The 19,680-nt window shown below is 41.7% G+C and overlaps 1 protein-coding gene across 3 annotated transcripts in view; it reads left to right on the top strand.

Moving 5' to 3' along the window:
* LOC124717047 (GATOR complex protein NPRL3) overlaps positions 1–19,680 on the top strand; it is a 108,491-nt gene that overhangs the window by 84,975 nt on the left and 3,836 nt on the right. For all 3 annotated transcript variants that reach the window (XM_047243721.1, XM_047243719.1, XM_047243718.1), the window contains one exon: positions 11,104–11,336. In XM_047243721.1, the coding sequence (XP_047099677.1) occupies positions 11,104–11,336 (233 nt within the window). The remainder of the gene's footprint in view (positions 1–11,103; positions 11,337–19,680) is intronic.

Raw genomic sequence — 19,680 nt, 5'->3', positions numbered from 1 at the left:
GGCGGTCTTGTTTTTCCCGTGGCGGTCTTGTTTTTCCCGTGGCGGTCTTGTTTTTCCCGTGGCGGTCTTGTTTTTCCCGTGGCGGTCTTGTTTTTCCCGTGGCGGTCTTGTTTTTCCCGTGGCGGTCTTGTTTTTCCCGTGGCGGTCTTGTTTTTTTCGTAGCATTTTTGTTTTTTATATTGATATTGCTGTTGCTATGAGTTTATTTATTGAGTGTAATTTTTTATTTTTTTAGTTGCGTGTTGCAATTTGAGTTTACGTCTTGTCATTTTGTCATTTGGAGAGTGAGTGGAGCTTTGGATGTTAGAAAACAAGAGTACCAAGTACAGAAGTCGGAGCATTTCTGACGTATTCTTCAGTTCGAATTCAGTAGAGGGGTGACAGCAGTGGAGGCAGCCAGAAACATTTGCACCCTGCGTGGGCATAATGTCATTGGATGGAGCATGGCAAGAAAATGGTTGTCTTGTTTTGAGGAGGATTGTTTTCACATTAGTGACTCTCCATACTCGGGAATACCTTCGAGGTGTGATGAAGATTGTTTAAACACATTAATCCGAAATGATCTGTGTCATTGATGATCTGTGTCATTGTACTCAAGAAACTGATAAATGTGATGAACTGTGATCATTCTACTGTGAAGCAACATTTGCTTGCAATGGGGAAGGTTCAAAAATCGGGTGTATGGGTAAGGCATGTTCTAAGCAAAAATCAGCAGAGGCCATATGTGCACCTCTGCTTGCACGCCACGAGTTGGCTCATGCTGTCTTGTATCGTTACTGGTGACATGAAATGGTTGCTGTATGCTAACAGAAGGAAAAGAAAGGAATAGATGTCCAAACAAAGTAGCAACTCTCCCTAGAAAGACCTGTACACACGAAAGACCTGTACACACCCACAAAAGATAATGTTCTACATCTGGTGGAACAGCGATGTTGTGGTGTACTACGAATTGCTTCCCTATGGTGTAGCCATCACTGTTGACATTTATCGCCAACAGCTGAGGCGTTTTGCAGACGCAGTCCAAGAACAATGACCACGGGGACTGTGTGAAGTGAAGCTATTCAGTAATAACACCCACCCACACTCTGCTAGACTGACAAAAAATACTATACAGGAGTTGTTCCACACACATCTTATTCACCTGATCCCTCAGGTTTTGACCTTTGCCACTCTCTATCAAACAACTGTCGAGAAACTTTCTTTCCAGACTAAAATTGTGCTCCAAACATAGCTCGATGAATTCTTCACCTCCAAACCACGTGATTTCTACAGTCGCTAAATCAGAAAAGTACATCAGCTTTGATAGAATATTGTAAATAGTGAGGAGAATATATTATTGTTGACTTAAATCTCAGTTATGTTTATTAAACTTATGGAAAACCTTACGAACTTAAGTGCCAACCCAGTAGTTCGTGCAGCTGTTGGTCACATAGTTGTGATTGCTGCTTGTCACACTTCCAAACAGATATGCGTGTGCCTCACATGACACTTATTCTCGGCTTGGCAGCCATTGAGAATGGCACTCTGGTCAGAGCTCATTCTTTTTTAAACACAGATGGGTGTACTGATTGAAATCCATTGCCTAACAGAAAAAATGCAGTATCTGAAGGTGTGTTGGGTACCACAGATTGTTATGGAAGACCATAAATAGTGCTTTGTTCTTTTCCACAAATTTCTTCACTGCTTTACTCTATTTCAAGGGTGACAAAACCTGAGTGTTCCACTTTACACCTGAGATCAGACAACAACAACATGAATGGTGGCACTCCTCTTTGCTTGAGCCTCAAAAACTCAAACACACAAAGTCTGTTGGTGAAGTCTCTCCAGTTGTGTTTTGGAACAGGAAGTGGGTGTTGTTGATAGACTTTATACCTGCTGGGACCACAGTAGGTCCAGGCAGGTACTGTCGAATTCCAAAAAAACTCAGATCAGCAATTCAGAACTGGAGAAGAGGAATATTGAGCAAGGGCATAAGCATTCCCCAAAACATCGCTCCCTCCCACGTCCCATGTAGAACTGTTGCTCTCCTGTAAACATTTAAGTGGAACATTGTGAGCCACCCACCCAATAGTGCAGAATTGGCACCCAGTGACTGCCACCTGTTCCATTAGTTGAAAGAACATTTGGCCAGAAGCCGGTTCAGTCCCTGCAACAAGGTAATGGGTGAGGTTCAATGCTCCTTAGAGGGCATGGAAGCAAGGTGATATTACATGGATGTACAAAAACTGTCACAGCATCTACAAAAAAAAAAAAAAAAAAAAAAAAAAAAAAAAAAAAAAAACCTGGCCAGATACGAGTAGGACTCGTGCTTTGAGGCTTCTATACAAACTTAATTATGTTTATAGACCAGTTATCCATACTGGGAATTGAGAAACTCAATGATTTTTGCGTGTTATCAGCATTGACATTGACAAGATACTAATCATGGGAATTCCAAGACATTCGAGGATTGATTAATTTTAAGCTTGAAGTTCGATAACAAGTTTCAGAAGAACTATTTATTTCATGTGATATGATTACAAATTAACAGTGTTCAGATTTTTTCCCCTTTACTTTTGCTGTAAAACCTTGCTTCCTGCCAAATTTCCTCATTCTTGGCCAATGGGAAGTATCTTATAGGTTTTAATAAGTGAGTTTGCAAGTGTCAAAATATGTAACGTAAATGGCAGTACCTTTTAATTGCATCGACTTAGAAGCTTCGATTTTGTACACCACCAAGGGACCATAGACCTTAATGTGTGACATAAATTTCAACTTGATCCATGTACTCTTTCCTGAGGAGGAGGATTTTTTTTTTTTTTTTTTTTTTTAATAGTCGGATGGGCAGGCAGACAGACAGACAGACAGACAAACAAACGAACAACAGAAGAAGGGTTTTCTTTTAATAGTCATACAGGCAGGCAGACAGACATCAAAGTGATTCTCTAAGGGTTCCGTTTTTACTGATTGAGGTACAAAACCTTAGTATTGTCTGAAATGGCAGTTATGTAGATAAACAAATAAATTTTCAACCTTAAGATGATCTAAATATTATAGAATATTTTTTTTTATTTCAGAAAAAAATAAGAGAACATGATCTAAATATTATAGAATATATATTTTTTTATTTCAGAAAAAAAATAAGAGAACACTTTACTTTTGGGATTACCCTCAAATTTCCTTCTGTTGGTGCTCTCCTCCTCTTCCTTATGTACCACATGCAACAACTTTTTTCTGTGTTAGAGTGAGATTATATTGTAGTGCTGTTTTTTGTAATAGCTTCAAACATTGTTTATGAACTGGTCAGCCATTTATATGTCAAATACACAGTGATTGATTACTTTGACTCCTTCCATTATATCTATGGAGCCTTTTCTTTCTGTTATGCCTTTGTGTCAAAATATTTAAACGAAATGGCAAAAATCTTATTTATTTGTCAATTTCTAAAGAACTTAGATTTTAAAATTTCTAGGGTTTTGTTTTCAGATTTCTATATTTTGCAAAGTATTACATGTACAGATGTGATTGATGTATGAATAGAATCGTATAATCAGTGGGTTTGCTTTGTGCCCAACAGCTGGTGTTACAAGTGCAGTGCCTTGACAAAATGGCAGCAGAGCAAGAAAAGATTTTTTGTATGTTGGAATATGCAAGATGTTTATCAGTTACAACAGTGGAGTGTGTGTTCAGAAGGAATTACAAAACTTGACAACCATGTAAAGAGAGCATTGTATGTTGGTATTGATAGTTCATGAGCACTGGTTGTCTCTTGTAAACAGAAAAGTACTGGTCGACCAAATGTGCCAGATGCAATGTTGAAGAGGGCGAGGGAAAGTTTTGTACGCAGTCCACAAAAATCAGTGGTCCACGCAGGCCGATAAACTTGGATCACCACAACAAACTGTGTGGATGATTTTGTGATATTGGTTACATTTCAGACCATACAGTCTCCAGCTTTTGCGATAGTTAAAACTGGAAGATTATGACCAACTTCTTCAGTTTTGCGTCACAATGCAGGAAGCACTCGAGTATGAACACTTCGCCGTCAAGGTGATATTCAGCAACAAAGCAGCTTTCTTATCTGGAAATGTTAATTTCCACAGAGAGAGAGTGTGTGTGTGTGTGTGGGGGGGGGGGGGGGGTCGGGTCCAGTACTTCCTTCTGAAATTGTGGCACACAAATGAGATTGATTGGAGGTTAATGCTTCCTTGCAATGTCACAGACAAAGCTGTATGGGCTCTTTTTTCTTCTGTGAAAAGACTGTGGTGGTACTCTGTGAGATCAAAAGTATCCAGACACCTGGCTGAAAATGACTTAAAAGTTCGTGCACCCTTCATCGGTAATGATGGAATTCAGTATGTTGTTAGCCCACCCGTAGCCTTGATTACAGCTTCCACTCTCGCAGGCATACGTTCAATGAGGTGCTGGAAGATTTCTTGGGGAAGGGCTGCCCATTCTCCCCAGAGTGCTGCACTGAGGAGAGGTATTGACGTTGGTAGGTGAGACCTGGCACGAAGTCAGTGTTCCAAAACATCCCAAAGGTGTTCTATAGGATTCAGGTCAGGACTCACTGCAGGCCAGTCCATTACAGGGATGTTATTGTCGTGTAGCCATTCCACCACAGGCCGTGCATTAGGAACAGGTGCTTGATCTTGTTGAGAATTGCGATCACCATCCCCCTATTGCTCTTTAAGAGTGGGAAGCAAGAAGGTGCTTAAAACATCACTGTAAGCCTGTGCTGTGACAGTGCCACACAAAACAACAAGGGATGGAAGCCCCCCTCTATGAAAAACACGACCACACCACCACCTTCCAATTTTACCATTGGCACTACACACTCTGGCAGATGACACTCACTTGGCATTCGCCATACCCACACCCTGCCATCAGACTGCCACATTGTGTACCGTGATAAGTCACTCCACACAATGTTTTTCTATTATTCAGTCGTCCAATGTTTATGCTCCTTACACCAAGCGAGGCATCGTTTGGCATTTACCGGCTTATGAGCAACTGCACAACCATGAAATCCAAATTTTCTCACCTCCTGCCTAACTGTCATAGTACTTGCAGTGGATCCTGATGCAGTTTGGAATTCCTATGTGATGGTCTGGATAGATGTCTGCCTATTACACATTACGACCCTCTTCAACTGTTGGCAGTCTCTGTCAGTCAACAGACACAGACGAGGCTGGCCTATACGCTTTAGTGCTCTACGTGTCCCTGCATGTTTCCAATTCTCTGCTGGCCTATACGCTTTAGTGCTCTACGTGTCCCTGCACGTTTCCAATTCTCTATCACATCGGAAACAATGGACCTAGGGATGTTTAGGAGTGTGGAAATCTCGCATACACACGTATGATACAAGTGACACCCAATCACCTGACCACATTGGAAGTCCGTGAGCTCCGCAGAGCGCCCCATTATGATCTCTCACAATGTCTAATGACTAGTGAGGTCGCTGATATGGAATACCTGGCAGTAGGTGGCAGCACAATGCACCTAAACATGAAAAACATATGTTTTTGGGAGTATCCGGACACTTCTGATCATGTAGTGTAGCTCTTACCTTGATATATTGTAGTTGTGGTTGTTTCCACAACCGACAGCCAGTTTCAAAAATTTCATCTCCGATAAGATGGGGCACGTCCTCGCCAGACCATTGATGTTTGTCGCTACCTAAATGACAACTTCCACATCACCGGATTGGGCACAGTGGTAAAGACGGTGTGGCTCCGTTCGCTTGGCCTCTCAGGTTGCCTGACCTATCCCCCTGTCACTTTTTCATTTGGGGTACATGAAGGACCACATTTATGTACCCCCACTTTGAAGAACATTGAAACACTTCAGAGAATGCATCAATACAGCTATGGTGACCATTGACAGGACATTGCTACATTAGGTGTGGAACAAACTTGGTTGCTTTTTGGATATGTATTCTGTGACCAGATGGGCACTCGTAGAATGTTGCAGTGTTCCAAATACAAACTTGGGATGAGATTACAGTTCTTTTCATGCACCAATCATACCTGTACATGTAACACTTTGTAAAATATAGTTTTGAAAGTGAGTGAATCACTAATAGTCACCCTGTTTATTTCTGTAATGAAAGAAGCATTTTACTGTAATTGTGTTATAAAATGGTCATAATATCAGTGTATCTGTGAAGCATACGATACTGTAATCAGAGGTGTTCACGTATTCACATGTTGCAAAGTAACAAATTATCCAAATAAATCAACTGAATTTTCCATAACACACACAACCACTAGTGGATGCACAATGCTTATATCTGAATCACTTTCACTATTGGTTGTGTGATCACTAGAACAGCCGTCAGTATTTAATGAAATAATAAGTTGTTAATTGCGGTTTTCAGCCGCACATTCATTATCCCATGCTTTCATTGTTACTTTCTTTGTGTCTGTTTATGATCCTTCAACATTTAAAATTTAACATCAAAATCTTTTACAGATTTCACATTTCTGATAAAGTGTGTGATCTTTTTCATAAAATTCACGAACTATTTGTCTTATATGAAAATTCTTATTTCTCTTAATATTTGTTAAATGTCCTCACATGTTAACTGTACATTACATATAATCAGTCTGGCCCTGTTTTGAAATTTTAAGAAATGTGAACTTGTGCTCTGCATCTATGAATGCAAGTCAAGAGGTTCCTTAGAACCTAATCTTCTTTCATTTGTATTTGCAAACCAAGAGAATTAAAAAGCTCTGGGTGGTAAATTCTCATCCAATCAGTTACAGGAGCTGGTGTTGAAATTAAGTGAAGTGGAGAAATCAAATCAGGCAGCAGATGGCAAGTGTCATGAAGTTCTGGCCTGCAATAAAAACTTCTAATTTATTTTCGTTTTAATGAATTTATCATTTTTTTTTTAAAGTCCTGCAAAACCACAATTTTACAGCAAGAAGTCCCACGAGCTCTAAGCACCTAACATAACTGGTAACTGCGGCTTTGACAGAATGATAACTGCTTTCTATGTCTCTGCTGTATTAAAGCAATAAAGCCAGTATAGTCTGAATTTGATGGGCAACCTTGGAAAGGTTGAGTGTGAGAAACAGACAACAGGTGCCAAATAGTTGCATGTTTGCTGTGACAGTGTGTTTCATAGTATAAAGTTTACAATAATAGAAGCAAAAATAGTCCAATAAACATGTTGGTGAACAAGCCGTCTTGCTTGATAATTGTACATGTATTGCAAGAAAACTTCTTTTGTTGTACAGTGGTCTGTATGTAGTCATGTTCAGGGTCAACCAGGTCAGCAAAGTTCTCCAAAGAGTTGCTGTAAGCCTAAAGAAAGCTGTGGATCTGCTTGAAATTGTTGGCAACTTTTTGAAGAAGATGCGGTCAGCAGAAGGCTTTAATAATGTGATGAAAGTAAAGCAGTCATCAATCCAAAGATCTTTTTGAACATCAAAGTGTTTTACTAGGCACAGCCCTGTCAGAGGCGGTATGTCATTGCCTTCCTCTGGCCTTTGCACTGCCTTGCACGGCTGATGATAGGGGGGACCTTCTGTTTAACATGGGTTGCAAACCACAAAGCAGCTCAACATTTTTCACGTCAACAATTGTTGTCAGAGGTGAAAGAAATGATAAGTGACAGATAAAAATACTAGGAATGACTGGAGATCAAACTTTGAACATTCAGATTTGCAGCCTGGCACTTTACCACTGAATCACCAAATATCACCATGACCCAGTATATGACACCTGATTCCCCCCCCCCCCCTCCCCCTACTATTTTTATTTTAGAGGCTCCCTGAAAAAAAATTATTTTTAACATGTACTGAATAATGCAAATTGCAAACTTATATAAATGTATGGGGTCTGTCCAGAAAGTTAAAATTATGCCTGCTCTAAATTTATGCCCTTTATTAATTATCTATGTTTTTATAATACAAGGAGAAATTAAATAAACAAAAAGAAATTGTTTATATCACTTTCAGCCTTCACTACATTTTTGTTTACTTAGTCTGTCATCTGTGGTATCAGTACTTTTAATCATCATTGTCATCGTCCTAACAAGATAGCAGTGAAAATTATATCTTCATTGTCACAACTATTTGACTGTTTCCGCCAAATATGTTGTTGCTATTTCTGAGGTTGTAGTTACTGTGGAACCTGAGAACACAGCTTTTCAATGACTTGCACTCCTTGTAATTCCTGCAATGGAAACACTTCTTTGCCAGCAATCCCTTTAACCAAAGCCAACCTAATTCCAACATTGAACCCTGCCTCTCCCAATTCAAACCACCAACCAACTGTATTCCTTCCCACCTAACCACCCCCAGGTCAACATTCAGGAATTTCTTACTTGCAGCCGGCCTTTGTGGCCGAGCGGTTCTAGGCGCTTCAATATGGAACTGCGCTGCTGCTGCTACGGTCACAGGTTCGAATCCTGCCTCGGGCATGGATATGTGTGATGTCCTTAGGTTAGTTGGGTTAAAGTAGTTCTAAGTCTAGGGTACTGATGACCTCAGATGTTAAGTCCCATTGTGCTCAGAGCCATTTGAACCAATCTTACTTGCAACCTGGCCTCACCATCCTTCCTCAGTTCCCTTCCTAAGAACACCAACTTTTCAGGAGAAGAAAGGAAACCCAAACACAATCTCAAAACATATCCAGACCTGAACGTCTTTGCAGACAAAGGCTCCAATACTGCCATGATCAGTTGCAGTGACTACCTGGTGGAAGACCTCTGCCAACTGTCTGTCTCATCCACATATAAAGTCTGTCAGAGTGATCCCATCCCTGAATCCAACATAACCTCCAGTCCCTGCTTAAAGTCTTAGAACCTCTCCCATGACTCCATTTACTTCCTCACCCCTGTGACACCCTGCACACCAACTGTCTGCATGCTTCCCAAAATTAGCAAACCCAACAATCATCGATGCCCCATTGTGGCTGGTTATTGTGCCCTCACTGAAAGGATTTCAGCCCTCATTGTCCAACACCTCCAGCCAGTTGCCTGTAATTTTGCCTCTCAAATAAAAGATACCAATCACTTCCTTCACCAACTGTGTACCACCCCCACCCTCTTACTTCCTGAGTTCATACTCGTCACTGTCAATGCCACCTCCCTATACACCAGCATCCCTCATGCTCATGGTCTTGCTTTCCCAGTCTCCTTCAGACTCCAAACCCGCTACCTCATTCCCCATCCACCCAACTAGATTTATACTAAGACATAACTACTTCTCCTACAATGGGAAGGTATACAAATAAACCCACGGCACAGCTGTGGGCACTCATGACACCCCCGTATGCCAACCTGTTTATGGGCCATCTAGAGGATGCCTTTGTAGCCTCCCATAAACCCAAAACCCTGCTTTGGTTCAGGTTCATTGATGGTATCTTCATGATTTGGACTCACCTCACAACAACTCCATCCTCATACCTTCAAAATCTCAACACCTTCTGTTCCGCCCACTTCACCTAGTCCTCCTCAGCCCAATGTGCTACCTTCCTAAATGTTGACCTTGTCCTCTCTGATGGCTCTGCCCACAGCTAAGGACACATTAAACCCACCAGCCATCAATAGTACCTGCATTTTGACAGCTGGCATCTCTGCACCACCAAAAGTGTCTCTCCCAGACAGCCTTGCCACCCAGGGATGGCATATCCTCAGTAACAAGAACTCCCTTTCCCAGTATGCTGAAGGTGTCACCAAGGCCTTCACAGATAGGTACTGCCCCCAGAGCTAGTTTGCAGACAGATTTCCCGTACCATTTCCCCACACACCCTCAATCCTCCTACCACCCCCAAGAACTAGCTACAAAAGTCTCCCCTTCGTTACCCAATACCACCTCTGACTAGAACAACTGAAACACATCTTTCATCTGAATTTTATTATCTGTCATGATGTCCTGAAATAAGGACCCTACCCAAGATCCTTACCACCCCTCCTAAAGTGGTGTTCTGTCGCCCATCCCAACCTCCACAACATCCTAGTCCATCCCAGTCGCAGTCCCAATCCCCACCCCTTGTCACACTGATCACATCCCTGTGGAAGGCCCAGGTGCAAGACCTGCCCAATCCACCCAGACAGCAGTCCTGTTACAGGCCTATCCTGCCCTGTGAAAGGCCGGGTCCTCTGTGAAAATAAGCATGTTGTATATCATCTCTGCTGTAACCATTGCACAACCTTTTATATTGGTATGACTACTAACTAGTTGTCCACTATGACGAATGGCCAACACCAAACTGTTGCCAGGAGCAAAGTAGACAACCACGTGGCACACTTGCAGCTGAACATAACATGCTTGATTTCAATGGCTGTTTCACAACACAGCCCATCTGGACCTGTACCTCCACCACTAGCTTTTCTGAGCTGCGCAGGTGAGGATATCCTTAAAAAACTTTCTCCGATCCCAAAATCATCCCGTCCTCAAACCTATGGTAGCCTGCTGTCCCCATACACTCCACCCAACAGTTTCCTCCTCTCGTCCTAGCTTTTCTTCCCTTTTCAGACTCCCTCACCCTCTGCCAGTGTACCTGCCTGCTGCCTGTCCTTTCCACTTCCCTGCTCTTCTCCTTTTCTGCTGCGCCTGGTTTTTCCCCCTACACTCCACCTCCTGACACTGCGCCTGGAAGTCTCTTGTCCCTGCAACCCCCCCCCCCCCCCCCTCTCACTAGACAGTGTTTTTTTCTATCCCCACCCATACCCTACTATCCCTCCCCCTCACTTGGCCCCCCTGAATTGATAGCAGGGTGACAGTGCACTGCGGTCAGAGCTGCTCGTGGTAGCGGTCATGTGTGCATATGTGTGCTTGTTTGTGTGAATGTGTGTTTTCTTTGCTGGAAAAAGCTTTGGCTGAATGCTGTAATGTGTAACAGTCATTTTCTTGTGCCTGTCTGCAATTCAGTAGGTTGTCTTTACAGTGAGAGCAGTCTGTCCTTATCCTAATATTGTAGAAATGTATTTCTGTTACAGAGGGATGTCTGGTAGTATGTCCAACTTAGCCTCACCATCCTTCACTGTCATTTCCATGATCATTAGATTCAGATTTTGTTTTAAATATCTTACCAAGGAGATGCAACCAACCTCAGATGAAGGAGGGAGTGAGGGACAGTGTTTTCAAACCGACCGGCCCTCTGTTTAAGGCGGGAAGCAGTAGTGGAGGCGGAGGAGGGAGCTTCCGCGGGACTCCGGACGAGAGTGACCTGAGTTCAACTGTGAGTGACGAGGGCATCGGCAGCCTGGTCCCAGACCTCCTGACCCCCGTGGTGGACCAGCCACCGTTCGCAGAGCTGACTGACGACGAGAGAGCCGCCGTGCTGCGATGTCCGGCAGCTGCCAACCCCGAGGACTTGCGGCTGCTGGCACGGCTCTGTAGGCAAGTTGGCAGCTCTGCTTTTGTACTGACGCGGAAGCATTACACTTCCCGTTTGCTGTATGTACATAATAAGTGAATATGGACGTTCCTAAGAGTTACATAGGATTTCCTTATCCTGCTTTGGTAACGTGGTGTATTTTGCTTTGTGCTTTAATGATTCGTAGTACTTTTGGAAATACTTCTTCAAATTTGAATTTAAATATTGATATGAACTTTGAAAACTTTCCATATGTGCTAGTCTCTGTGTACACTTCTTCCCAAGTTTCATTGTTCGTCATGGCAAATTCAACTCTTTTCAGCTTAGAGAAAATCCTTTTTGTTTTAGTTTTATTTTATACAGGAATGTTTAATTTTAAGATCTTAGTGGAACGCTCTGAAAGGTCATAGTTACCTGCAACAATATGACAACTTTCTTTCTCTATGGCAGTTTACTGGTCAATGATTCAAACTCAATGCTATGTTGCCCTTGTAGCAGTGTTAATCGATAGTGATATCTTATAGCTGTGCGTAATGTCCATGAATGTTTTGCGGAGTCTGTTGGAGCTCATCCTGTTGATCTTTAAATCTCCATAAGTGAAAATGTTCGACAGCAGAAGAGGTTTTCGGCAGCATACACGGACTCAGTCATCCGGGTAGCAGAGCGACTATCAAACTACTCACGGAACATTTTGTCTGGCTGAGTATAAGGAAGGATTGCCGCGGTTGGGTAACAACATGCATGCTGTGCCAAAGGAACAAGATTGGACGGCATGTACATAAAGCAGTTGGAGATTTTCCCTCGGTAACAAAGAGGTTCTCCCACGTTCATTTGGACATTGTGGGCCTTCTACCACCTTTGGAAGGCTACAAGTATTTGTCAACATTGGTGGACCGGTATACAAGATGGGCAGAAGGTTCTCCACTATCGGACATTTCAGCAGAGACGGCAGCTCGAATATTTTTGGCTTCTTGGAGCTCCCATTTTGGATGTCCACTATATGTGACAACCGATCAAGTACGACAATTTGAATCCACTTTGTTCCAACAATTAGCCAAGCTCAGTGGATCCTGCCATCACCGCACCACCACTTATCACCCAGCGAGTAATGGCATGGTTGAGTGGTGGCACAGGACATGAAAGACAGCATTGTTGTGCCATAAGGACAGCTGGACTTCAGCATTGCCAGTGGTGCTTGTAGGTCTCGTAACTGCCTGCAAATCAGACCTAGGTGCATCCATGGCTGAACTGGTTTACAGAGAGAACCTCAGGCTGCTGGCAAAATTTCTTGTTGAACCGACGGAAGCGACAGTGGGCGACATACATTATTTTCTTACAAGGAAGTCCGCAACCACATGGCACAGCTACGACTGACACCTGGTTCTCGACATGGCACCAACACACCATTCGTTTACCAGCAGCTTAGCAATTGCCCTTATGTATGGCTGAGGACAGACGCTGTACGAACACCTCTTCAGCCACCATATACTGGGCCGTATAAAGTACTCGAGAGAGGTGAACATACGCTGCAGATAAATCATTATGGGAAGCGCCAAACAGTTTCCATTAAGAGAGTTAAACCAGCGCACATGTGGCCACCAGCTGCCGAAAAAAATCGTGACACCAGTGAAGAACTGCCGCCTACACAAAATGATGAAGAGGTGTTGCCAGAAGAGAGCAACATACCAAGCCAGAAGCAGGAAACCACACGGGAAGACCCACCATTCTCAGGGAAGTGCTCTAGGGCGGGCAGAATTATAAAATACAAGTATCCTTATGTGCCCGGAGCTCCACTCTACAGGGGGGAGGGGGGTGTCTGTAGGAACCGCTTGGTGACACGACGACATCACACAGTGGACTTTGGTGTTTATTCTGTGAAGGTTATTTACGATGTGTTTATTCTTTGGTTTTGTTCTAGTGCTATGCCATATCTTTTTATATATCTCGGCTGTGTTATTGTTCCTGTGTTCGGTGACATGCAAAAGTACAGTTATATTCTTGAACACACTACTCTCCCATGAAAGTAATTACTAATTAGCTTTAGTGGCTTTAACGTAGTATAGGTAGCCTATGGAACATGACAGGCTTGCTTATCTCTATAGCTAGTATCTCAATGCTTTTCTTCACTTAACGAAATAATATTACTTGTAAATTGGGGCATAAACTCCTCATATACCTGTATACTTGATCCATCACGTCTCATAATGCTTCTACCATAATGCAAACGTTATAGGAGGGTCATTGCAGAAGTTGTTGTTGTTGTTGTTGTGGTCTTCAGTCCTGAGACTGGTTTGATGCAACTCTCCATGCTAATCTATCCTGTGCAGGCTCCTTCATCTCCCAGTACCTACTGCAACATACATCCTTCTGAATCTGCTTAGTGTATTGATCTCTTGGTCTCCCTCTACGATTTTTACCCTCCATGCTGCCCTCCAGTACTAAATTGGTGATCCCTTGATGCCTCAGAACATGTCCTACCAACCGATCCCTTCTTCTAGTCAAGTTGTGCCACAAACTTCTCTTCTCCCCAATCCTATTCAATACCTCCTCATTAGTTATGTGATCTACCCACCTTATCTTCAGCATTCTTCTGCAGCACCACATTTCGAAAGCTTCTATTCTCTTCTTGTCCAAACTGGTTATTGTCCATGTTTCACTTCCATACATGGCTACACTCCATACAAATACTTTCAGAAACGACTTCCTGACACTTAAATCTATACTCGATGTTAACAAACTTCTCTTCTTCAGAAACGATTTCCTTGCCATTGCCAGTCTGCATTTTATATCCTCTCTACTTCGACCATCATCAGTTATTTTACTCCCTAAATAGCAAAACTCCTTTACTACTTTAAGTGTCTCATTTCCTAATCTAATCCCCTCAGCATCACCCGATTTAATTTGACTACATTCCATTATCCTCGTTTTGCTTTTGTTGATGTTCATCTTATATCCTCCTTTCAAGACACTGTCCATTCCGTTCAGCTGCTCTTCAAAGTCCTTTGCTGTCTGACAGAATTACAATGTCATCGGCGAACCTCAAAGTTTTTATTTCTTCTCCATGGATTTTAATACCTACTCCTAATTTTTCTTTTGTTTCCTTTACTGCTTGCTCAATATACAGATAGAATAACATCGGGCGGAGGCTACAACCCTGTCTCACTCCTTTCCCAACCACTGCTTCCCTTTCATGCCCCCTCGACTCTTATAACTGCCATCTGGTTTCTGTACAGATTGTAAATAGCCTTTCGCTCCCTGTATTTTACCCCTGCCACCTTTAGAATTTGAAAGAGAGTATTCCAGTTAACGTTGTCAAAAGCTTTCTCTAAGTCTACAAATGCTAGAAACGTAGGTTTGCCTTTTCTTAATCTTTCTTCTAAGATAAGTAGTAAGGTTAATATTGCCTCACGTGTTCCAACATTTCTACAGAATCCAAACTGATCTTCCCCGAGGTCCGCTTCTACCAGTTTTTCCATTCGTCTGTAAAGAATTTGCGTTAGTATTTTGCAGCTGTGACTTATTAAACTGATAGTTTGGTAATTTTCACATCTGTCAACACCTGCTTTCTTTGGGATTGGAATTATTATATTCTTCTTGAAGCCTGAGGGTATTTCACCTGTCTCATACATCTTGCTCACCAGATGGTAGAGTTTTGTCATGACTGGCCCTCCCAAGGCCATCAGTAGTTCTAATGGAATGTTGTCTACTCCCGGGGCCTTGTTTCGACTCAGGTCTTTCAGTGCTCTGTCAAACTCTTCACGCAGTATCTTATCTCCCATTTCATCTTCATCTACATCCTCTTCCATTTCCATAATATTGTCCTCAAGTACATCGCCCTTGTATAAACCCTCTATATACTCCTTCCACCTTTCTGCCTTCCCTTCTTTGCTTAGAACTGGGTTGCCATCTGAGCTCTTGATATTCATACAAGTGGTTCTCTTCTCTCCAAAGGTCTCTTTAATTTTCCTGTAGGCAGTATCTATCTTACCCCTAGTGAGACAAACCTCTACATCCTTACATTTGTCCTCTAGCCATCCCTGCTTAGCCATTTTGCACTTCCTGTCGATCTCATTTTTGAGATGTTTGTATTCCTTTTTGCCTGCTTCATTTACTGCATTTTTATATTTTCTCCTTTCATCAATTAAATTCAATATTTCTTCTGTTACCCAAGGATTTCTATTAGCCCTCGTCTTTTTACCTATTTGATCCTCTGCTGCCTTCACTACTTCATCCCTCAGAGCTACCCATTCTTCTTCTACTGTATTTCTTTCCCCCATTCCTGTCAATTGTTCCCTTATGCTCTCCCTGAAACTCTGTACAAGCTCTGGTTTAGTCAGTTTGTCCAGGTCCCATCTCCTTAAATTCCCGCCTTTTTGCAGTTTCTTCAGTTTCAATCTGCAGTTCATAACCAATAGATTGTGGTCAGAATCCACATCTGCCCCTGGAAATGTCTTAAAATTTAAAACCTGGTTCCTAAATCTCTGTCTTACCATTATGTAATCTATCTAATACCTTTTAGTATCTCCAGGATTCTTCCAGGTATACAACCTTCTTTCATGAGTCCTGAACCAAGTGGTAGCTATGATTAAGTTATGCTCTGTGCAAAATTCTACAAGGCGGCTTCCTCTTTCATTCCTTCCCCCCAATCCATATTCACCTACTATGTTTCCTTTTCTCCCTTTTCCTACTGACGAATTCCAGTGCAGAAGTTATGACAACTATTTTTTGCCTCAAAAATGTTAACGAATTAAAAAATTCTGAAATATACGAATAAAAGATTAGTTCATATGTAAACATTACTTGTAGGGAAGTCGATGAACACACACTGCCGTGAAGATATAGGAAAAGGAAAAATAAGAAACAAATTTTGTCATTTCAAATGTGTTTTACTCTCAATTGCAACAGTATACAATAGTACACGGCAGGATCACAGGCTTGTGACATCTTAGAGTCCCTCAAAACGGTCTCCCAATTAATCCATCACACACTGTCAACCCTGTCGAAGATGAGCGAATGGTCGCATCTCACACATCACTGCTGTGGTAACATCTTCATGTGTTCCAAAGTGTATTCCACACAATGGCTTTTTCTCCTGGAAAGGACTGCCATGTTGTGTCATGTCATGTCATGTTACTGTGGCTTCTTGGGGAGACTCCTGACGCCATGGAATGAGTGTACTTTGTGATCTACTGTTGCAACTGACACATTTGCCCCGACAAACTTTTTTTCATAATTTTTCTCGTGCTGTCTCTTTATGGCAGTGTGGGTTCATCAATCTTCCTACGTGTAATGGTTACATAAGAACTAACCTTCCATTTGTGTATTCCAGAATTTTTTAATATGTTGCCACTTTTGTGACAAAGAATAGTTGCCATGACTTCTGCAGTGACCCTCATAATATCTTCAGATACATCTAAATAAAGAAGAGTAGTTTATGATATTAAGAAAGGGAAAGTTGCTACCCACCGTATGGCAAGATGCTGAGTCGCAGATAGGCACAACAAAAAAATTGTCAGAAATAAGCTTTCGGCCTTCGTCAAAAATAAGACCACACCGTGTGTGTGTGTGTGTGTGTGTGTGTGTGTGTGTGTGTGTGTGTGTGTGTGTGTGCGTGCGTGCGCGCGCGCGCGCTTTTTTTTATACGGAGGTCTTGCTGGCCGAAAGCTTATTTGTGACAGTCCTTTTGTTGTGCCTATCTGTGACTCAGCATCTCCGTTATATCGTGAGTAGCAACTTTTCCTTTCATAATATTGTTGCATTTCATCTTGGATTTTCCATTGTTTAATTGATAGTGGTACATAAGGTATATAGGAATTACTACTTAACTTTTTTTTTTATTAAACGGCAAGAATCTAGGGAGAAAAAATTATGATGTGATACAAGATGTCGAATTGACAAAATCTACTTTACATATAGTAGTCAGCTTACTTATTTTCACATCTTTTACATGAAACAGTTGATTGCATTGGATGTCCCATAATTCCCATTCAGGTTATAATAAATTCATTGAAATAGTGATGAAAGTCATAATTTAAAACAGGTGGAATGAGGACGACGACCATAAAAGCAAGTCAGCTCTGAAAGGACAATAAGTTGTAAAACAAGGAAAAGGGTCTTAAAGATGTACAGAGATATTAATAGTAGCTGCACTCAAAAGATTTAAGTAGTCATAAGTGCCAGAAAAGTGAGATAGACGAAAATTAGAATGGATAAAAGAATGGTAAAGAGATACAAAACAAATAAAACAAGACTTAATGGAATGGATCTGATGCATGTTGGTGAGAACTGTCACTGGCAGTTGCCGCCATACCTCAAATAATTGTAAGAGATTCAAATTTTGCAAAATAGGAATTGTCATTTGCAATGTATACTAAACTTACTGGTTATATGCGACCCGCCACTAATTCCTCTCCTGTGCCAACCTCTTCATCTCAGAGTAGCACTTGCAACCTATATCCTCACTGGATGTATTCCAATGTCTGTCTTCCTCTACAGTTTTTGCCCTCTACAGCTCCTTCTGTTACCATGGAAGTCATTCCCTCGTGTCGTTAATAGATGTCCTATCATCCTGTCCCTTCTCCTTAATCAGTGTTTTCCTCATATTCCTTTCCTCTCCGATTCTGGATAGAGCCTTCTCATTCCTTATCTTATCAGTCCACATAATTTTCAGCATTCACCTGCAGCACCACATCTCAAAGCTTCGATTCTCTTCTGTTCTGGTTTTCCTACAGTCCATGTTTCACTACCATACAATGCTATACTCCAGACGTACATTCTCAGAAATTTCTTCCTCAGATTAAGGTCAATATTTGATATCAGTAGTCTTCTCTTGGCCAGGAATGCCTTTTTTGCCATAGCTAGCCTGCTTTTGATGTCCTCCTTGCTCCATCTGTCATTGGTTATTTTACTGCTTAGGTAGCAGAATTCCGTAACTTCAACTTCTTTGTGACCCTCAATCCTGATGTTAAGTTCCTCGGTGTTCTCATTTCTACTACTTCTCATCACCTTCGTCTTTCTTCGATTTACTCTCAATCCATTCTGTGTACTCATTAGACTGTTCATTCCATTCAGCAGATCATGTAATTATTCTTCACTTTCACTCAGGGTAGAAATGTAGTCAGGGAATCGTATCATTGCTATCCTTTCATCTTGAATTTTAATTCCACTCCTGAACCCTTCTTTTATTTCTATCATTCCTTCCTCAATGTACAAATTGAACAATAGGGGGGAAAGGCTACATCCTTGTCTTACACCCTTTTTAATACGAGCACTTCGTTCTTGGTTGTCCACTCTTATTATTGCCTCTTGGCTGTTGTACATGTTGTATATGACCCATCTCTCCCTATAGCTTACCCCTACTTTTTTCAGAATTTCGAACATGTTGCACCATTTTCCATTGTCGAACTTTTTTTCCAGGTCGACAAATCCTATTAACGTGTCTTGATTTTTCTTTAGTCTTACTTCCATTATTAACTGCAACATCAGAATTGCCTCTCTCATGCCTCTACTTTTCATAAAGCCAAGCTGATCGTCATGTAGTGCATCCCCAATTTTCTTTTCTATTCTCCTGTATATTATTCTTGTAAGCAACTTGGATGCTTTCAAGCATGAGCTTTTAAGCTGATTGTGTGATAATTCTCTCACTTGTCAGCTCTTGACTGCTTCGGAACTGTGTGGATGATGCTTTTCTGAAAGTCAGATGGTATGTCGCCAGACTCATACATTCTACACACCAACGTGAATAGTCATTTTGTTGCCACTTCCCCCAATGATTTTAGAAATTCTGAGGGAACGTTATCTGTTCCTTCTGCCTTATTTGATCTTAAGTCATCCAGAACTCTCTTAAATTCTGATTCTAATACTGGATCCCTTATCTCTTCTAAATCGACTCATGTTTCTTCTTCTATCACATCAGACAAATCTTCCCCCTCATAGAGGCTTTTCAGTGTATTCTTGCCAACTCTCTGCTCTGTCCTCTGCATTTAACAATGGGATTCCCGTTGCACTCTCAGTGTTACCACCCTTGCTTTTAATGCCACTGGAGGTTGTTTTGACTTTCCTGTAAGCTGAGTCTGTCCTTCCAACAATTATTTCTTTTTCGATGTCTTCACATTTTTCCTGCAGCCATTTCATCTTAGCTTCCCTGTACTTCCTATTTACTTTATTCCTCAGTGACCTTTTTGTACTTCCTTCTTTGTACCTATTTTTTCCTTCCCAACTTCTGTGATGCCCTTTTTTGGAGATGTCCATTCCTCTTCAACTATACTGCCTACTGAACTATTCCTTGTTGCTGTATCTATAGCCTTAGAGAACTTCAACTGTGTCATGTCATTCTGTAGTACTTCCGTATCCCTCTTCTTTCCGTAT

The sequence above is a fragment of the Schistocerca piceifrons genome, chromosome 9 (genome assembly GCF_021461385.2).
Source record: "Schistocerca piceifrons isolate TAMUIC-IGC-003096 chromosome 9, iqSchPice1.1, whole genome shotgun sequence".
NCBI classification, from domain to species: Eukaryota; Metazoa; Arthropoda; class Insecta; order Orthoptera; family Acrididae; genus Schistocerca; species Schistocerca piceifrons.
Note: the sequence above shows the minus strand (reverse complement) of the source record. Positions and strands in the feature narration are given on the sequence as shown.